The 18,295-nt window shown below is 39.6% G+C and overlaps 1 protein-coding gene across 2 annotated transcripts in view; it reads left to right on the forward strand.

Annotated features, from left to right (window-relative positions):
• Window positions 1-16,973, forward strand: part of LOC147437276 (uncharacterized) — a 36,473-nt gene extending 19,500 nt beyond the window's left edge. The window contains exons 8-9 of one of the 2 annotated variants that reach the window (XR_015184840.1): window positions 16,391-16,504; window positions 16,717-16,973. Coding sequence is in view for 1 of the 2 variants with exons in the window: in XM_086486850.1 (XP_086342976.1) it covers window positions 16,281-16,504; window positions 16,717-16,749 (257 nt within the window). In the remaining variant the exon portion in view is untranslated. Of the gene's footprint in view, window positions 1-16,280; window positions 16,505-16,716 lie in introns of both variants that reach the window. The other variant, XM_086486850.1, reaches the window with a different exon arrangement.
• Window positions 16,974-18,295: the final 1,322 nt, after the last annotated feature.

Here is an 18,295-nt window from a genome sequence, read left to right on the forward strand (position 1 = left end):
CTTGAGTCTAGCAACACAGTGGTATGCTCAGAATTTCCTTTGAATGTCAAAATCACTCCAAACAAGCAATTTATGAATTTTTCGCTTTCTGACTTTTCCTTTTGACTTTTGGACATCAAAAACATGGGAAAACACTCAAGTCAACAGGTTCCTAGGGTAAAACCTACCCTCTGAACAAACTGGTGGTGTCAGAATTCCCAAATTCCTGCCCAAAAACCCCCTAGAGACATCCTACGCCCAATTTGTTTTTTGCTCAGAATGAAGCAAGATTTGGTTCAAAGGTTCCCCTTGGGTCTAGCAACACGGTGGTATGGTCAAAATTTCAAAATAAGCTCCTAGACATCCTACGGGTAGGATGTCTTTTTGCTCATAATTGAATAAAATTTGAACCCTAGATTCCCCTTGGTGTGTTGAACCCCTAGGTATCCTCACTTTTTGTTTCTGACACCTCTAGGCTGGTCAAATGTTCAAGAATCTGTTTCAGAAGCCGGATACTCTATCAGCTAGTTTTTCAAGTCAAATGAGCTCCAAATTGGACCAAAATTGACTGGCAGGCTTATAAGATGTTATGAAACACTTTGGTATTGTCAAATGTTGGTTTAGGGTCCAAAATCATGCAAGAGACATCCTACGGGTAGGATGTCTTTTTGCTCAGAATTGAATAAAATTTGAACCCTAGATTCCCCTTGAGTCAAGCAACCCAATGCTATGCTCAGATTTGAATTTGGATGCCAAAAGGGCAAGATTTGGGCTGCATAAGCTTCTGGTGCACTCAGAGGGTAGGATGTCTTATATCAGGAGAAAATGATGTCCAAATGACTTGAAATTTGATGGCTAAGCTTAATGACATGATAAAGAATTGTATGAGGTCAAATCTCCCCAGAAGTTCATTTAGCACCTGGATACATCCTACGGGTAGGATGTCCTTTTGCTTAGATTTGGCCAAAATTTGAACCACAGGTTCCCCTGGAGTCTAACAACACACTGGTATGCTCAAAATTTCAATTGGACCTAAAAATGACCTTGAGACATCCTACGGGTAGGATGTCTTTTTGCTCAGATTTAGCCCAAAATTGAATCCAAGGTTCCCCTTGATGTGCTAAACACACAGCTATTCTCACTTTTTGATTCTGACACTTGTAGAGTGGTCAAATGATCAAGAATCTGTTCCAGAAGCCTGATGTCTGTTCTTATGAATTCCCAAGTCAAATCAACTCCAAATTGGACCAAATTTGACTAGGAGGCTTATCTAAGGCTATATGACAGCATGGTATGGTCACAATAGAATTTTGGTCTCAAAATCATCCAGTAGACATCCTACGCGTAGGATGTCTTTTTGCTCAAAATGAACCCAAACTTGGACCAAAGATTCCCCTAGTCTTCGGCAACCCACTGGTATTCTCATATTTGAGTTTGGATGTCAAAAGACCCCAAAACTAGCTATTCTTGCCTTTTGTCCGTCCAAAAACGCTAAAGTCTGATCAATCTTCACTTTCACTGACCCAAATGAGATGAAATTTATCACATGCACTCAATACAACATTTAGAACATGCCTATGGAGTCATCCTATGGTTTGGTCTCAAAATTAGGCCTTGGACACAATTTGGGTAGGATGTCTGGCAATTCTTGTCTTTTGGCTTTAATATGTCAAGATTTGGTCAAATTTTCACTTTCCAGGTGAAAATAGGGTAGAACCTACCTTCTAAACACACTGGTAACCTTAGATTTTCAAAAAAATGCCCAGATCACCCTGTAATCCAACGCGTAGGATGTCTACTGCTTATTTTTTCAGACTCAAGTGTCCCTGATGCTTCCTTATGCTCTTAGCAAGTGCAAGTATGCTTCACACTTGCAAAAACATGCAAAAATTGAAGGAGTACGAGCGGAAGTGCGACGCAAGAGAGAGTGCGAGAAGAAGAGCACGACGATATGGTGAACTCGCTCTACTGTAATGTGTAGAACATAGTGAGTTCTTATTAGGTTTTTACAAAAGAATATGTGTACATACTTGGCGGCCCGCCCACTTACCTGGGCGACCACATTGGGCTTTATACCCCAACAACCTCCCACTTAAAGTCCAATGTGGTACTTTAAGTGTGAGAGAAGCTACTATACAAGCTAATATACAAGAGATGTAGAGAAGTGATGTACTACCCTACACCTAACTGCTTGCAAAAATGCGCAAAGCTCTCTGAAGGAAGTCCTTTTGTAAGTAGATCAGCAGGAGTTTCTGTGGTGTGAACTTTGACAAGCTGAAGTTGCTTATCCTCGAGCATTTCCCTGATAAAATGATACTTCACATCCACATGCTTTGTCTTTGAGTGATAAACTGGATTGCGAGCCAATTGTATAGCACTTTGACTATCACAATATAACACAGGCATCTCTTCTTTGATTCCCAAATCTGTTACTAGTCGATTAAGCCAAATTGATTCTTTGCATGCCTCTAATGCTGCAATATATTCAGCCTCTGTAGTAGACTGAGTAACACAATCTTGTAATCTAGAACTCCATGATACTGCTCCACCAGCCAATGTAAAGACATACCCTGACGTAGACCTTCGGTTGTCTAAGTCACCTGCATAATCTGAGTCTGTAAAACCCTTTACACTTAGCTCCTGACTCCCATAGCATATACGCATACTTTTTGTAGCTTTCAGGTATCTCAATATTCCTTGCACTGCCTCCCAATGTTTCTTGCCTGGGTTTGACATGTATCGACTTACTACTCCCACTGCAAATGCAATGTCTGGGCGAGTAGCAATCATTGCATACATCAAACTACCCACTGCAGACGCATATGGAATCTTATCCATTTCAGCCTGTTCTTCCTCAGACACAGGACAATCTTGTTTGCTAAGTTTCACATATGGTGGCAATGGAACACTCAATGCATTTCCCTTCTCCATATTGAAACGTTGCAAAACCTTGTCAATATACTCTGTTTGAGATAACCAAATCAACTTCTTTGATCTGTCTCTCTCAATGCGCATACCAAGTATATGACTTGCCTCACCCATGTCTTTCATGTCAAACGATTTTGCCATCTTTGACTTCAAAGCTGAAATTTCTTCCAAGTGCTTGCCAGCAATCAACATGTCATCCACATACAAAATAAGGATTAGCCAACTGCCATCCTTAGCCTTCTTTGTATATAGACAGTGATCGAACTCACTACGTTTGTAGCCTTGAGAAAGCATAAACTTGTGGAATTTATGGTACCATGCCCTCGGTGATTGTTTTAAGCCATAAAGACTCTTTAACAACTGGCATACCCAATCTTCCTTGCCTTTCTCAACAAACCCTTCTGGCTGCTGCATGTAAATTTCCACATCTAAATCACCATGCAAGAACGTTGTCTTGACATCCATTTGGTGCAACACTAAATCTAATATGGCAACCAATGCAAGAAAGCATCTCAATGTAGTCATCTTGACCACCGGAGAGAAGACTTCATCAAATTCAATGCCTTGTTCTTGCTTAAAGCTCTTGGCAACAAGCCTTGCTTTGTACTTTGGCTGACTGTCATGAGCGGTAATCTTATACCTGTAAATCCATTTACAAGGTAGAGCCTTTTTGCCGTGTGGTAATTTAACTAGCTTCCATGTCTGGTTTTTATGCAGAGTTGTCATCTCGGACTGCATGGCCAATTGCCAATTCTCGGAGTCCTTCATCTGCACTTCTTCCTTGTAACATGAAGGCTCATTGCAATCAGTCAACATGACATAGTTCATAGATGGAACAAACCGATCAAGAGATCGCGTGATACGTCCAGATCTACGCACAATAGGTGGCTCAGGCTCAGCCACAACCTGTGGTTCCAATCTATCATGTCCTTGCTCCTCTTGAGCCTTGACATTTTGTCTTGCACGTGCAGGTCCATCTTCTTGGAAGACAACTCTTCTAATCTCCTCAACCCTCTCTGGTTTAGAATGATATTTGGCTTCATTAAAGTGAACATCATTGCTGCGGATAACCTTTCTGGATTCGGGATCCCAAAGTCTGTACCCCATCTCACCAGAATTACCATAGCCTAGAAAGATGCACTTTCTACTCTTTGGCTCAAGTTTGTTCCTAAATTCCTTTGCAATGTGAGTATATGCCTCACAGCCAAAGACTCTGAGATGCTTGTATGAGGGCACCTTGCCTGACCATACCATCTCTGCCACTAAATCCTTCTGCAAAACCTTGCTAGGAGATCTATTTATAAGATGAACAGCTGTTGATACAGCTTCAGCCCAAAACCCATTTGGCAGTTGTGCATTAGACAACATACTTCTGACCTTCTCTTGTATGGTCCTATTCATCCTCTCAGCAACACCATTTTGAGGAGGATTGTAAGGAGCAGTAAGTTCGCATTTTATACCTTTTGACTCACAAAAGTCCTGAAAGGCCTTTGAAACATACTCTCCACCATTGTCAGTACGTAAGCATTTAAGCTTCCTTCCACTCTGATTCTCCACAAGTGTCACAAACGTTTTGAAAACACTAAACGCTTCATCCTTGTGCTTGAGAAAGTAAACCCATACTTTCCTCGAGTAATCATCTATAAATTTCATAAAGTAAGAAGCTCCCCCTAGAGATAGGTTAGGCATAGGTCCACACAAATCACTATGAACAAGTGCCAACTGTGTATCTCTTCTACTGCTTCTATGCTTATGTGGCTGCTGTGTTTGCTTACCATACAGACAATGTTCACAGAATTCAAAATCATTAAATGAAAAGCCAGGCAAATAACCAAAACGAGACAAGAGTTCCATTCCCTTCTTGGACATATGTCCTAACCGGCTATGCCACAAAGAAACGTTCGGCTGCTCGGTTACATTGATTACATTTTTAGAGACATTTGATACATAAATCATGTAAAGTCCTCCAGACTTTACTCCATGTGCTACTGTCATAGAACCCTTGGATATCTTCCACATGTTCTGTCCAAAAGTGGTGACGTAGCCAGCATCATCAAGTAAACCTGTGCTGATCAAGCTCTTTGTAATTGCGGGAACATGTCTCACATTCTTCAGCATGAAAGAAGAGCCATTCTAAAACTTCAATCGAACATCTCCAACACCTAAGATCTCACATGTTTGCCCATTGCCTAGCCGAACACGATCTTTAGTGGTCACATGAGAGGTAAACCACTCCTTGTTTGGAGACACATGAAGTGATGCCCCTGAGTCTATAATCCAGTCACTCAGTGCATTTCCATCAGATGTTGTAAGAAGAGCTGAGTCCATTGTATTCTTCAAGAAGTAGATGTCTCCTGACACTAGACTGTCATCCTCTGCAACAGTGTTTGTCACATTTATTTCTTGAATCTTCACTGAGGACTTGTTCTTCTCACCATGGTCTTCAGCTTTCTCTTTGCCTTTTTCTGCTTTCCATTCTCTGCAGTCTCTTTTCATGTGACCCTTCTTGCCACAATGGTAGCATTCTATATCACTCTTGCCTTTAGCACTGCGGGACTTGCTACGAGACTGATTCCTCTTTCCACCTTTGTACTTTTCTTTGGTCCTTCCCCTGACAACTAAGCCTGTTCCTTTGCCTTTGTCCATTGTCTTTCTATTGGTTTCTTCAGTAAGCAAACTTCCTTCTACACCTGCTATGTTCAAACCATCTGGAGGTGCAGAATTACTCAAAGCTGTGCGAAAAGTGTCCCAACTTTCCGGCACTGTGATCAATAGGAACATAGCTCTAACAGGTTCATCAAACTTGACACCTTGAGCTGACAATTGACTGTAGATTGTGTTGAATTCATTCAGATGATTGGACATAGGTGTCCCTTCTTTCATCTTCAAGTCAACAAGCTTCTTAAGCCATTATACCTGTGAAGCTGCACTCTGCTTCTCATAAAGATCACTCAGCTTTAACCATGCTTGATAAGTTGACATCTCGTCTGCTACATTGAAGTAAACACTTTCTGCCAAAGTCAGCATAATGGTAGAAAGTGCCAATTCATCCATTTCGCTCCATTCATCTTCGTCCATATCTTCTGGTTTTATCCCCTTGAGCTTTATAGGTTTTATCTGCTTCTTTTGTACCAACACGTGCCAAATCTGCTTCTTCCACAATGGGAAATTGGTTCCATCCAGGTTTTTGATATTGTAAAGAGCAGTGTCCTGTGATCCAGCCATAGCTACGCTTCACCGTAGTTTACTTTCCTCGGAAAAATTCGGCAGAGTTTCCCCTGTAAACTGACCTCTGAACCAATATCAACCTGTCAAATGAACCAAGAAAGCTTCAGATTCTGCAGAAATTTTGGCAGTGTCTCCTTTGTAAAATGGATCTGGTGTACTCAAAAACAGACCAAAAATAGCTCAAAAAACCACTGTCTCTCTAACACTTCAAGCTGTGGGTAAACCTATCCTGCACGTGTACTGTCTCTCACTATCCTGTCACTGTCCTGTAAGCATATACTGCGACAATGCCTCAACGGCAATAAAGCAAAGATGCAATCCCAACTGTCTAACTCACAGTCAATACATCCTAGCTGCCTATCTAAGGGTGCTCGAGGGATCGCTCCAAGACCTGTATCACCGAAAGGATCTCAACATTCGAGAATCCCCCAGCTCAATAAAACCTCACTCGACCCTCAACAAAGGCTGCAGTAAATCTGACAGTACATAGACTTCCCACAAAGTCATACATCCACAAATTTCCCACTATATGTTGTAACCGTTGTGGCGGTTGTTTGCTGCGTGACTCACAGCTAGCAAACCCTCAACAGACATACATCATCTCTGACAATACATCCCATGTGGAAGTACCTGCAATGTCAGGATGAAATCTGGAATATCAAGCAGCAAACACAAGCTACCAGATGAACTAGTGAATGTCGCATACAGTCTATGTGTAGATGCGCCCGTGTCGTATGTGACACGCCTCCAAGAACTGTGAGCCGTCCTTCGATGTGTAGACATCCACAAATCAGCACTTTGGGAGTGCCGATATCCTCAGCACCTGCAATCGTAGGCCGAAAACCCCAAATTTGCAGAGTCGGATATGTACTCGCTGAGACCACGTAGTCAAAAATGGCCTGCGCAGAACTCTGTCGAAGCCGAACGGTGGCTGAGATGACCTCAGAATGAAATTCTGAGAACTCACTCCAATCTGAGCAGGTGACTCTGGCTACCTGCAAATGCTGCCCCGAGCCTCGATCTGAGCTCTGATACCAGTTGAAGGAGTACGAGCGGAAGTGCGAAGCGAGAGAGAGTACGAGAAGAAGAGCACGACGATATGGTGAACTCGCTCTACTGTAATGAGTAGAGCATAGTGAGTTCTTATTAGGTTTTTACAAAAGAATATGTGTACATACCTGGCGGCCCGCCCACTTACCTGGGCGACCACATTGGGCTTTATACCCCAACAAAAATCACTCAATTTAAGCCTTTTTCTGAAATTTTATGTTTTTTTTTACTCTGCCTTTTGGATTTTGGTCAACAAAAATAGGGAAAAACACTTAAGTCAATATGTTACTAGGGTAAAACCTACCCTCTGAACACACTAGTCACCTCAGTTTCCTCAAATTCCCTACCAAAAGTGCCCTGGAGACATCCTCCGCGTAGGATGTCTACTGTCTTAAAATGCAAATTTTTCCTAGCAGTAGTACTCCCTATGCCCTGTAGAGCTCAGCAATAATCACAGAAACTTTTGGACTTCAAATCAGCTTCCAAACACAATTTACCGTCTTTTCTACTTATTTTCCACTACTTTGATGAGCCTAATAGCAAATAAGACATGCATAAAGTACTTTAGATCAGCAATCAAGATATCCTACTTACCCTACTCCTACTCATCATGTGAGATCGTGATTTTGATGTCTTGGTTGCTTCCTGGCCTCACACGGACTCTCAAGTCAACCTACCACCACATCTACCACTCCAACTCCTTCTCTCTACACCACAACCTACTACTACCTAATACTACCTAAGATGAAGGATCTAGGCTAGACACACGCTCCCTAGACTCCCTCCAAGACCAAAAGAGTCCACCACCCTCCGATCCTATCTAAAAGAATGAATATACTCTGGCAAGCCAGAGGACCTCTATCCTCAAGGATTAGTATCGGTCACCTACTTAGGGCCCTCGTCCCCGGCAGCGGCGCCAATGTTGGCGGATACACCGCGATGGACGTCAGTACAGCGAGAACTCACTTAACATATAATGTCAACTGAGGACGGAGCTCCACCCGCAGGCGCGTGGAAGCAAGCAAAGGGTGTCAACCTCTACTCGACCGACTAATGACTACTTCCTACAGAGATATCAAATCTACATGCCATCGGTTCTGTGAATGTGAGAGTCGCCTATGATGCTACCGCAAGCCAAAATCCCATTAGACGTTCTCAAAACGTTACGAAACTTGAGGGATATCCTATCAACACCAATAGGCCACTCTCCCTAAGTCTGTGACCCAAAACCCTACCCAAAAACACCCGGTGCAAAATCGCGTAGGATGTCTGACAGGTTTTTGCAGGTCGACGTTTCCGAAAACTAAGATGCCTAATGCGTAGTTGTACTCGCTCTAATCGCATGGATATGCTGAAATGCAAAAACGGACAACGTTTACTCACCGAATCGGCAAAAGTAGCTCGTGGGTGAATCTGCCAAAACACAGACGAACGCGCGTGATGTAAGCATCAATGCGTAGCTCTCCTCGTGGGCAACATGCTGCTGCTCTCCGTTTGCGATTCCGACCATTGTAGCTCTTGTAGCGCACACACACACTCTCTCACTCTTTAGGAGTCTCCCAATCGACACAAAAGATAAGATTATTAGAAGTCCCCTTTACAACGCTTTAGGTTTTGGTTTATATACTAAGCTTTAGAAAACCTAATGTTTGCCCAAAATGACCTTATTTGTCCCTAGGCTTCTATAGAGCTTAATTACAACACCGTGAGCTCGCTTTGCTTATCCAACAAGCATTTGTGGCCAAAATACAATTTCCAACTTAAAATATGAAGTTCCTGTAAACATTACGAAAGTGGTTGTAATGGCTCAAAATGATAATAACGGGATATTCAATGATGTACATGAGCTTGTATCTTCACATTACATCATCCATCTTCATCTTCATCACTTCAGCAGCACCTTCATATGGAATCTTCAGAGAATCTTTGAGGAATCTTCATGGAAGCGTTGTTGAAAGGTTGGCCTGTCAACAGTGCTCCTCCTCAGTAGCATGCCCATTGGATTTTATGGAGGTGAACAATTGTACCTCCGCTGTAAGATACAGAAGGTGTACCTCCCTAGCTTTCTTGATTTGGGGGTCCAAGGTTTTGATTGCTTTCTGGATGCTCCGACCAAAGAGGTCCCATGCATTGTGTTTGTTGAGGTCTACATCTTTTTTGAGCTTACCCAGTGCTTTCTTGGTTAGATTCATGAAAAGAGGGTCTTTGAATAGGTGTGCCCCTGTTACTAGCAATTTTTCCTCACCTCTTGGGGTCTGCTCCTCCTCTTATTCTTCTTAAAATGTATGTGTAGAGGAATGTGATCCAAAAGGATTTTTGTTGGGACTACCTTCATCTCCATCAACGACGGTATCCACTCAGCTTGGTGCGAGCAATAGCATATGTCCAGCCTAGAGGCAGTGCGGGCATATTGGAGGCTTGTGTAGGTGAAACCACGCGTGTTGTTCCATGGGCCAACTTCCCATAAGTTGATCATTGCCCGCTTTTCACACAAACTTTGTCATTTAGGCCTTTCTGAGCCAGCCAACATACTGGAGGATCCTGTTCTATCCCTTCTCTTTTCTACCATATTAAAGTCGCCAACCAAGAGCCACTCCCCTCCAATAGGAGTATCTCTTTAAAGAGGTGCATGCTAGTATTGGGTCAAGACTTACACACAATCTTTTTTGGCCTGCCCAATGGGTTAGGCATTATTTATACCATCCTTTGATTGGTTGAAAAAGATAGAATGGGCTCATTACAAAGACAAATAATATATTCAAATTGGTAATTAATCATGAAAAGGAGATTCATGAGTCACATGGGTCAAACCACAAACTTCTAGTTCATGAAAAAATAAAAAATACTTTCATCATAAGAAGATTTTGAGAAGAAATGAAGGTAGAATGCACTCTCTTTCTCTCCATGCCAGAGACCACGTGTCAGAGTTCTCTCTCTCTCTCTCTCTCTCTCTCTCTCTCTCTCTCTCTCTCTCTCTCTCTCTCTCTCACACACACACACACACACACACACACACACACAAGGTCCTTTTTGGCTTGCCCCAAAGGGATGAGGCCTTAGTGATGCCATCCCTTTTTTCTAATGAAAAAGGAAAGATTATATTTTTAAAAATGCACAATTCTTGGTTGGTTGAAAGGGGTAGAAGATAAATAAGGCAATTCTGATGGTGAGCGATGGGTAATGCTCTCGGATCTCCCCTTTAAAAACTGCATGATATGATTTTTGGTTGAATTTTTGGACCACTTAGACATCTCATTCCTCATGTCTCAAGATGGCAGTGCATGTGCATTTATCGTAAGTCGTGACATGTGAGGGTGTGCTATTTCCCCCCCTCTCCATCTGTACACTTGCCACCTCGCTTCTCTCCTAACCATCTCTACGACCTTAACCCTCTCCCCTTAAAATGAGAACTCTCCCTCATACTCTTCAATGTCACTTACCCCTTAGTAATATATGTTCAAGACTACTCATGTGATGCAATTTTTCCTACAAGTCTGCACTCCTCATTCCCTCAACGCCTACCCCCAAAATTTTAAGACTCCAAGAAATTGATTTTTGTGTGTCATGAAAGGTTTCATCCCTTCAAATTCCCTACATTGCTCACTATGAAGCCGACTCTTCATTTGCAAGAACTTGATGATAGTGAAGAAGTTGTAGCCATAAATGAAACAAGACGAAGTACGAAAGCAAGAGAGAGAGAGAGAGAGAGAGAGAGAGAAAAATTGTCTGCATGCACTATATGAACATGGAGTAAAACACCTATGAGTGGGTGTGAGTTTTGCAGTTTAAAGGCTTGGTTTAGACCGGAGGATGGTAGAAATATAGAAAGGGACATACTGCAAGCAAAAATCGTGATTTACATGTGTTGTCACCTTGTCTGAAACAGGAAACTGCATGCAAAAAAAAAAACTATGCAACATTTAATGGACTAGTAACTTATGTGTAGCGGAAATTAACATCTAGACATAGTGAGCATTTCATTAAGAATAGATTCCTAATGAGCATAGCAAGAGTGCTTGGTCGGAGTTTGACTAGAATGCCTGGAAATGGCTTGGAAGCAGCCTCTTATGGAAACCCTATTCTTAAGGCATTTACCATACAATGATGCTAAAGAAGAATTTGTCTAGCCCCCTTAACAAGATATAGAAGAAACAATGGTCGGAGGAAAGGTGGGGGAAAATAATGGAGAACGTTTGGGCGCCAAAGGTTCCGCATCACATGAAAGTATTTCTATGGAAAGTAATTAGGGATGCTCTTCCGACGGGGGTGAAGATTTAGGAGAGAGGGATAGGGACATATCAATGCATGCGGTGCAGGTTGGCTAGTGAAGATCTGGCCCACCTATTTATGGAATGCCCAGCTATTAGAGGCCTTACAGGTAAAATATGCAAGTGGGTCCAAAGAACATGGAAAATTGGTTTTTTCAAGACTAATTTACTCCTTGGAGGTAAGAACTTGGGTAGTCCTGCCCTCCTCATCTGCACTCAAGTTATCAGATACTTCTTTTTACATAATGTATGGCAAACAAGGAACTGTCGTGTGTTTGAAGGAGTTCCTGAGGTTTCAAGCTTCACAAAAATTATACAAGAAAGCAAAGTGCTAATATGGACACTTGGGCGCAAGAAAAACTCTGATGATTGGTCTAGGGTTACATGTGCCTTGTTGTCAGTGGAATGCTTAGGAAAGGGGAAAATCCTGAAAACAGAAGATTTGTAAAGAACATGATAATTAACCTTGTGTATCAAGGGCAAGGGGGCAGGTCGTTAGGGGTGGCTCCCCAGATAGCCGATATAAGTATGGTCTCTGGATGATGTCATGCCTCAACATGAGCAAATTTTTTGAGATATCAATATAATTCACTCACAATTGTGAGTTTTGCAATTTAAAAAAAAGAATTAGGCATGAACGATACTTCAAAAAGAGAGAAAAGTTAATCTATTGACAACCGTTGAGGACCGGATGTACATGAGCCGGTCTCCCCTCCATAAGGCTTTGTATTATAGGTTTACCCCATCAAGGGAGACATTTTACAATAGAATACTTTGTGTTCCTTCAATAACTTGTTGGTGCAATGAAGATGGAAGCTTCAAGCACCTAGCTTACTCTTGAAAACACAACATCAATTCCCTCACGGTCTTAGACCCAAGACCTCACACACCTTCGAAGATGGTGAGAGCTAGTAGGGTATGAGAGTAGATCTAGAGGAAGAAGGAGTATTCTTACGAGAAATAAGTATGTCTCCTCACATAATCACTCATAAAAGCTTAGCATAGCTTAGTAATTAGCATGGTAGAGGAGATGACCATGCATTGGAGCTTGGCTCTTGGTTGGATTTGCATCACAAAGCCAAGAGTTGTTGGTGTAGGCCTCCCTTCTCACAAGCTTGGAGTAGATGATGAGCTTTCCATTAAATCTTGAGAAGGAGATGGTCTTCTTTTCTTCACACATGAGATTGTGTGAGTGTGGGTGTGATAATGCCTTGCAAAAATCAGCCCCCTGTCTCTCTCTTGGTCGACCCCTCTTGCTATTTACTCATGATGGAATCCTATCGGCCCTTGAAAAGCTTAGCCAATAGCATTTGAGATGCCAAGTCAAGAGCCTTGTGGAAAGTGTCCACCCCTTTCCCCTTTTGTAAAAGCTTAGATAATTGATTTAATTATCTAAATTGGACCTTTTAGTCTTCTGGCCAATAGGAATTAAGCAAATTTATGGTCTACTTATTTCTCATTGGACCTTTTGATTGTCCAATATTAATTTTCATTGGTTCTTTTATCAAGCATTTCTAAAATAAGAAATTAAATTTACACTAGCTTAATCCTCATTGGTCCACCTCTTTGTCCATCCAATAGGATTCAAGAAAAATTGGGGGTTTTGTTGCATGCCTAACATGTGTCCTATTTGCTTTTAGGGTGTAAAGGTAATTAGTGAAATAAATCTTTATAAAGTCTTTAAATCAAAGACTCTTTATGAATACTTTACATCATGGGATCAAACTCTTATGAATACACTTTTTAATCCAAAAAGGTGAATGCAACTTTATAAAATAGCGTATAGAAGACCTTGATTTCTTTTCTTTTCAGAGGATTTTCAAGCAATGAAAATTGAACGACCTTCATCAATAGTGCACTAAGGCCTTTAGCATGCCAAAAATGAAAGGGGCAAGTTGCTTGAAGGATTCCAGTTCAAACGCTACCTCACAATTGACTAATCAAGCAGGGTACATGTGTGCTCTTTCATAAATGTCTTTTATGTGTGTACACACATAAAAGACACACACACACACACACATATGTGTGCACACACACACAAAGAGAGAGAGAGAGAGAGAGAGAGAGAGAGAGAGAGAGCTTTTACTTTTCCCTCTAGGGGTGCACTATCTAGTACTCCCTTATATAATGTGTGTTCATGGGGTTATTAAAACACCCCTTTTTTATCATGTTTGAATGAATTATAAATGACCTCGTATTTTAGATGTTTTTTTTCAAAACTTGAATATAAAAACCCCTTATTTTAATGACTCAAATGTAATCTCAAGAGCAATTATAGGGTGGAGATAACAATAGAGTAGAGTTATCCATGACTATAGAAGCTTCTTCTACACCATTTGGTTCTCTTTTGCTTATAGATCTTTTATTTATCACCCCAGAAACTCAATCTCATAGTTTGATCATCAGTATTGACTCTCTCTCTCTCTCTCTCTCTCTCTCTCTCTCTCTCTTTTGTAGTCTCCATAAGTAGTAGGCAGGCATCGTGATTTTATCACTTGTCTTTTATCTATTTGGTACAATGCTTCCAAGTGTTTTTTCAAGTTATTACTTTTTATGCTTTTGGAACATGTTGTAATCTAACTAGTTCATTGTCACGTATTTTAAAAATATATAATATTTTATTAAAAAAAAAATTAGTCACTTTCTTTTTTCTCTCTCACAAAGAAGCCTCTTATTATTACATTCCTCTAGATACCTTTATGTAGGACATAGCAAGCTTTTGCCTTATGTTTTTAACTTTCTTATTATTAAATCCCTCTTTATAGCTTTATGTAAACCATAGTGAACTTTCACCTCTTTGTCTTTCTAAAAGAAGCCTTAGAGTAGTGTCTGGCTAGGCATACTTAGGCACATTGTGGTTAGCATACTTTCAATGTTTTCAGTGATGATTGAGACCTTTTTTAAATGTTATTTTAGTTTTAAAATAGTAAATAGATCCTCTTATTTCATTTCACATTCTTAAATGTTATTTCAGTTTTAAAATAGTAAATGGATCCTCTTATTACACCCTTCATTTCACATCTTGGCATGCTTGACTTTTCTTGCATTCTATTGTTTTAGAAATGTTAAAGTGAAGCTTCACCTTGCATAATTCTAGTAATTTCTATATACACACACACACACATTGATGAGTTATTTTTATTTCACATTTCATTTCACAGATTCACTTGGCTTCACTTTTCCTGCATTCTATAAATTAATTCTAATGATGTTTGAGAAAGTCTCTTTTATTAAGCGACCGTTGGTCGAATTTCCTCCTCATCCCAAAGAAGTAAACCGGAGACACTAGCATAAATTTGCAAGATTTTTGAACTATTTTCTCACATATATCACGGTTTGACTTCCCTTTTCCATGGTTTGTAGCCGGCTAGTCTCGATTTTCAACCGGCTCAAAGCTAAGTTGAGGCAATCCTTTCTCAAACACCGGTTTCAGTTAAACTCAACTTAATGACTTTATCACTTTCTTATTTTTTCTAGAAAGCCACCGTGACCCTTTCACTTGTTTTGGCCTGCTAAAGGCCTTAATATCCATATAGATGAAGTTCGTTCAATTCTAGTTGTGAGACATATGTCCCTCAAGAAGCCTTAAATGTCTTGAAGAAAAAAAAACATCATGTCCTTTCAAATGCTATTTCTCAAAGTTGGATTCTTTTTTTTTTTTTTGTTGAAAAAGACTTTAGAGAACAAATGAATAAAGAGTGTATTTATAAAAAAAGACTTTAGAGAACAAATGAATAAAGAGTGTATTTATAGAAGTTTGATCCATGATGTGAAGTATTGATTCAATATTTATTTTTTGATATTTTGATTTGTAAAGATTCTTTTCATTTAAGGACTTTATAAAATTTGATCCACATGCATAATCTTGCATGGACTTTCATGTACATATTGAAAATCTTGTTTTTTCCAAAAATGTCTCTTATAGCTGAAAGAAAAATTACAAAGACTTTAAAAATCCAATTACCAAACTGCCACGTATATTTCTCAAGTGCCTTGAGACGCTTGCACAATTTGTATGCATTTGGCTTATAGGTTTGGGTTCAATTTCTAATATTGAATTTTTGCACATATATTCATGCATATCGTGTGAACTTTTTTGCCGAGCATGCATGCATTTGAAGGGAATTTTTGTGCAATAAAAAACCTTACCAAGAACACATGCTTCGTGTATGAAAGACTTCTTTGCAAGAAAACTTAGTAAAATAGTAAAATGATTCAAATCCATGTTTTTAAATTCACTATCTGAAAAATTCTTACAAGAAGGTTCAATAGCAAAGTAGCAAGATTCAAATTCATGTTTTCAGATTCACAATCTGACATTGTGACCTATTTGAACTCTGATGAACTTGCTTAGATGGCCCCCACACGCAATGCATGATGTGATAGATTTGATTGCATTTGAGGGAAGGGGTAATTGTAAGGCAATGCATGAAGGGGGGGGGGGGGGGGGGGGGGAAGGGGGGGTTGTTTGACCCATTGTAGCTTACTCACACCATTGACCTATTTGAAGAAGGCTTTTTGAAACATAAAAACTTCCCCATCTTTTAGGATATCTATTTCCAATCTCAGCTAAGTTAAAACTAAGATAACCCTAAAGATATTTGTATTGAGATTGTGATAAACTTGACCTTTTAACACGATGAGTATTACACCAGTATTTGATTTGATGTTTAATACATAAATATAATCATAGAAGCTCATAATACTTTTGTAACCACTCTTTTGGAATGTTATAAAATTTTCTTTCCCATAAAGGTTTTCTTTTTATTTTGCTTTAGTAAAACATCATGCACAATGCACTCAAAGTGTAATTTTTTGCAAGAGCAGGTATTGATGGAGTGAAGCTTCTTGATGGGCGTTTGATTCTTTTGTACAACACCATTTCACGTGCATTTCTCAAGGTCGGAGTCTCTTATAATGATGGTGATACTTGGCAGGAAGTACTAACTTTGGAGGAGCAAGAGAACAATGAATACTCTTATCCATCTGTTATTCAAGCTAGTGACAATCTACTTCATGTGTCGTACACTTACAACCGAACTCAAATTAAGGTACTCATCTATTGCATGTGACATAGACTTTCAGCCAAACTCAAACTAAGGTACCTATTGGGTTTGCATTAAGATAGTTGTAGCTAAAAGAAAGGAACTTTTACGGTTGTAGGAACTTTTAATGTTGTAAGAATATTTAAAGAGAGAGAGAGAGAGAGAGAGAGAGAGAGCATTCTTATAAAGTATATAATGTGTCTTGTTGAAACTTGCAGCATGTGGTGCTCAATACAGACTTTTTGAATTAAAAGCATGTATACATGAGTCATGGAAAGGAGGCAAGTCCTTTCACAATAGAGAGAAGGTTACTCTTTTTAAAATGAGTAACATTTACTGGCCCCTCAAGGCTCAGCATGAGCTTGAGGCTGATTTGTATATTTCTTGGTGATATTCTAATACAATCACTCACGATTGTGGGTTTTGAAAAAAAAAATAGTAACGTTTTCTGCTTACAAAATGATTGGTATCAACCCCTTGCCTTGTGGATTTTGCCCTTTGTTGGGAGTTCACAACTCTCCCCATCTGCAGTTCTATGTCTTCTATGTTGATATCAGGTGGCTTCCGTTGTAGTTGATGTGAAGGTATGATGTGTCTATTGGTACCAATTATACTTCTTGGGTCTCTTGGATGGTTGTAACTTGTACCTTATGTCTCTCTGTGTAATCCCTAGCTCATTTTGAGCGGGGTAGTGTTGTAATTTTATGCTAACATATATCTCCAATCATAGTTATGAGTATGGCTCAAAAGAATTTTAAAAAAAGGCCCCTCAAATTGAATGCGGCCAAGTGACTAGGATGGTGCCCATGAACGTCCTTTGTATCTGAACGAGTAAAAATGCTGGGTTTGCTAACAAAAAAAGAACTTGCAAAATATATGTCACTTTAGGCAATCATAACAAAAATTTCCCAAAGAAGTCTATGTGGAGATCTAACTAGATATTACACAAAAGCAAGTACACTATGAGTAATAACAACATTGACCGCAATCATACATATAAAAATAATCATACTATCGGGCGTCTCTTCAACTCAAAATTAGTTGTATTGAAGGCCTACGTTAAAAACCCAAGCATTTATAAATTTGTCATCGATATGACACACTCTTTTTCCTATTCCATTTTTGTATCTCCCCTGATATTGGTACCTTTTGAATGTTATTCAAGTGAGTAGAAGTGGACCTAAATAACCCCATTTGTAAAACTGATATGATAGTAATAGATAGCATGTGCCAAATTTCAAGTGATTTGGAGTAGTTTTAATTGAGATTTTAGGTCAAAACATAATAAGCGCTTTTTTGGTTGGATAATAAGCATGATTTTTTCAAGTGATAAGTTTCATAAAACTTGTCAAGTGACCTATTCATAGTGTGTACAACTAGTGTATGACAAGAAATTTGGAAAAAAAACTTCATTTTAGGTCAAGAGATAATAAGCAGGCTTATTATCTGTTGCTCCAAAACACAAGATTTTTAAACTTTTCGTGAAGAGACTTTGATCTATGTTAGTAATATAGTGTAATTTGGAGTAGTTTTGATCAAGATTGATGATTTTTTTGTATCAGAGTAGTCTACAAATCATTGAAATTGGTGAAAATTTTGCAATACTCATCCACATTTGTTAAAAATTGATTCAGAGCACTTCGATCATATGTTTAATGAGTCTACATTGTCAAAACTGCAAAAAAGTATATTTCTGAGCCACTAGATAATAAGCGTGCTTATTATCTCTTGCTAGCATGAAAGCTCATTTTTGACATTTTTTTGTTGCTAAGGTTAGTACCTGTCATATAGATGTCT

Source organism: Adiantum capillus-veneris, chromosome 17, assembly GCF_014529385.1.
Source record: "Adiantum capillus-veneris isolate H3 chromosome 17, ASM1452938v2, whole genome shotgun sequence".
Taxonomy (NCBI): Eukaryota; Viridiplantae; Streptophyta; class Polypodiopsida; order Polypodiales; family Pteridaceae; genus Adiantum; species Adiantum capillus-veneris.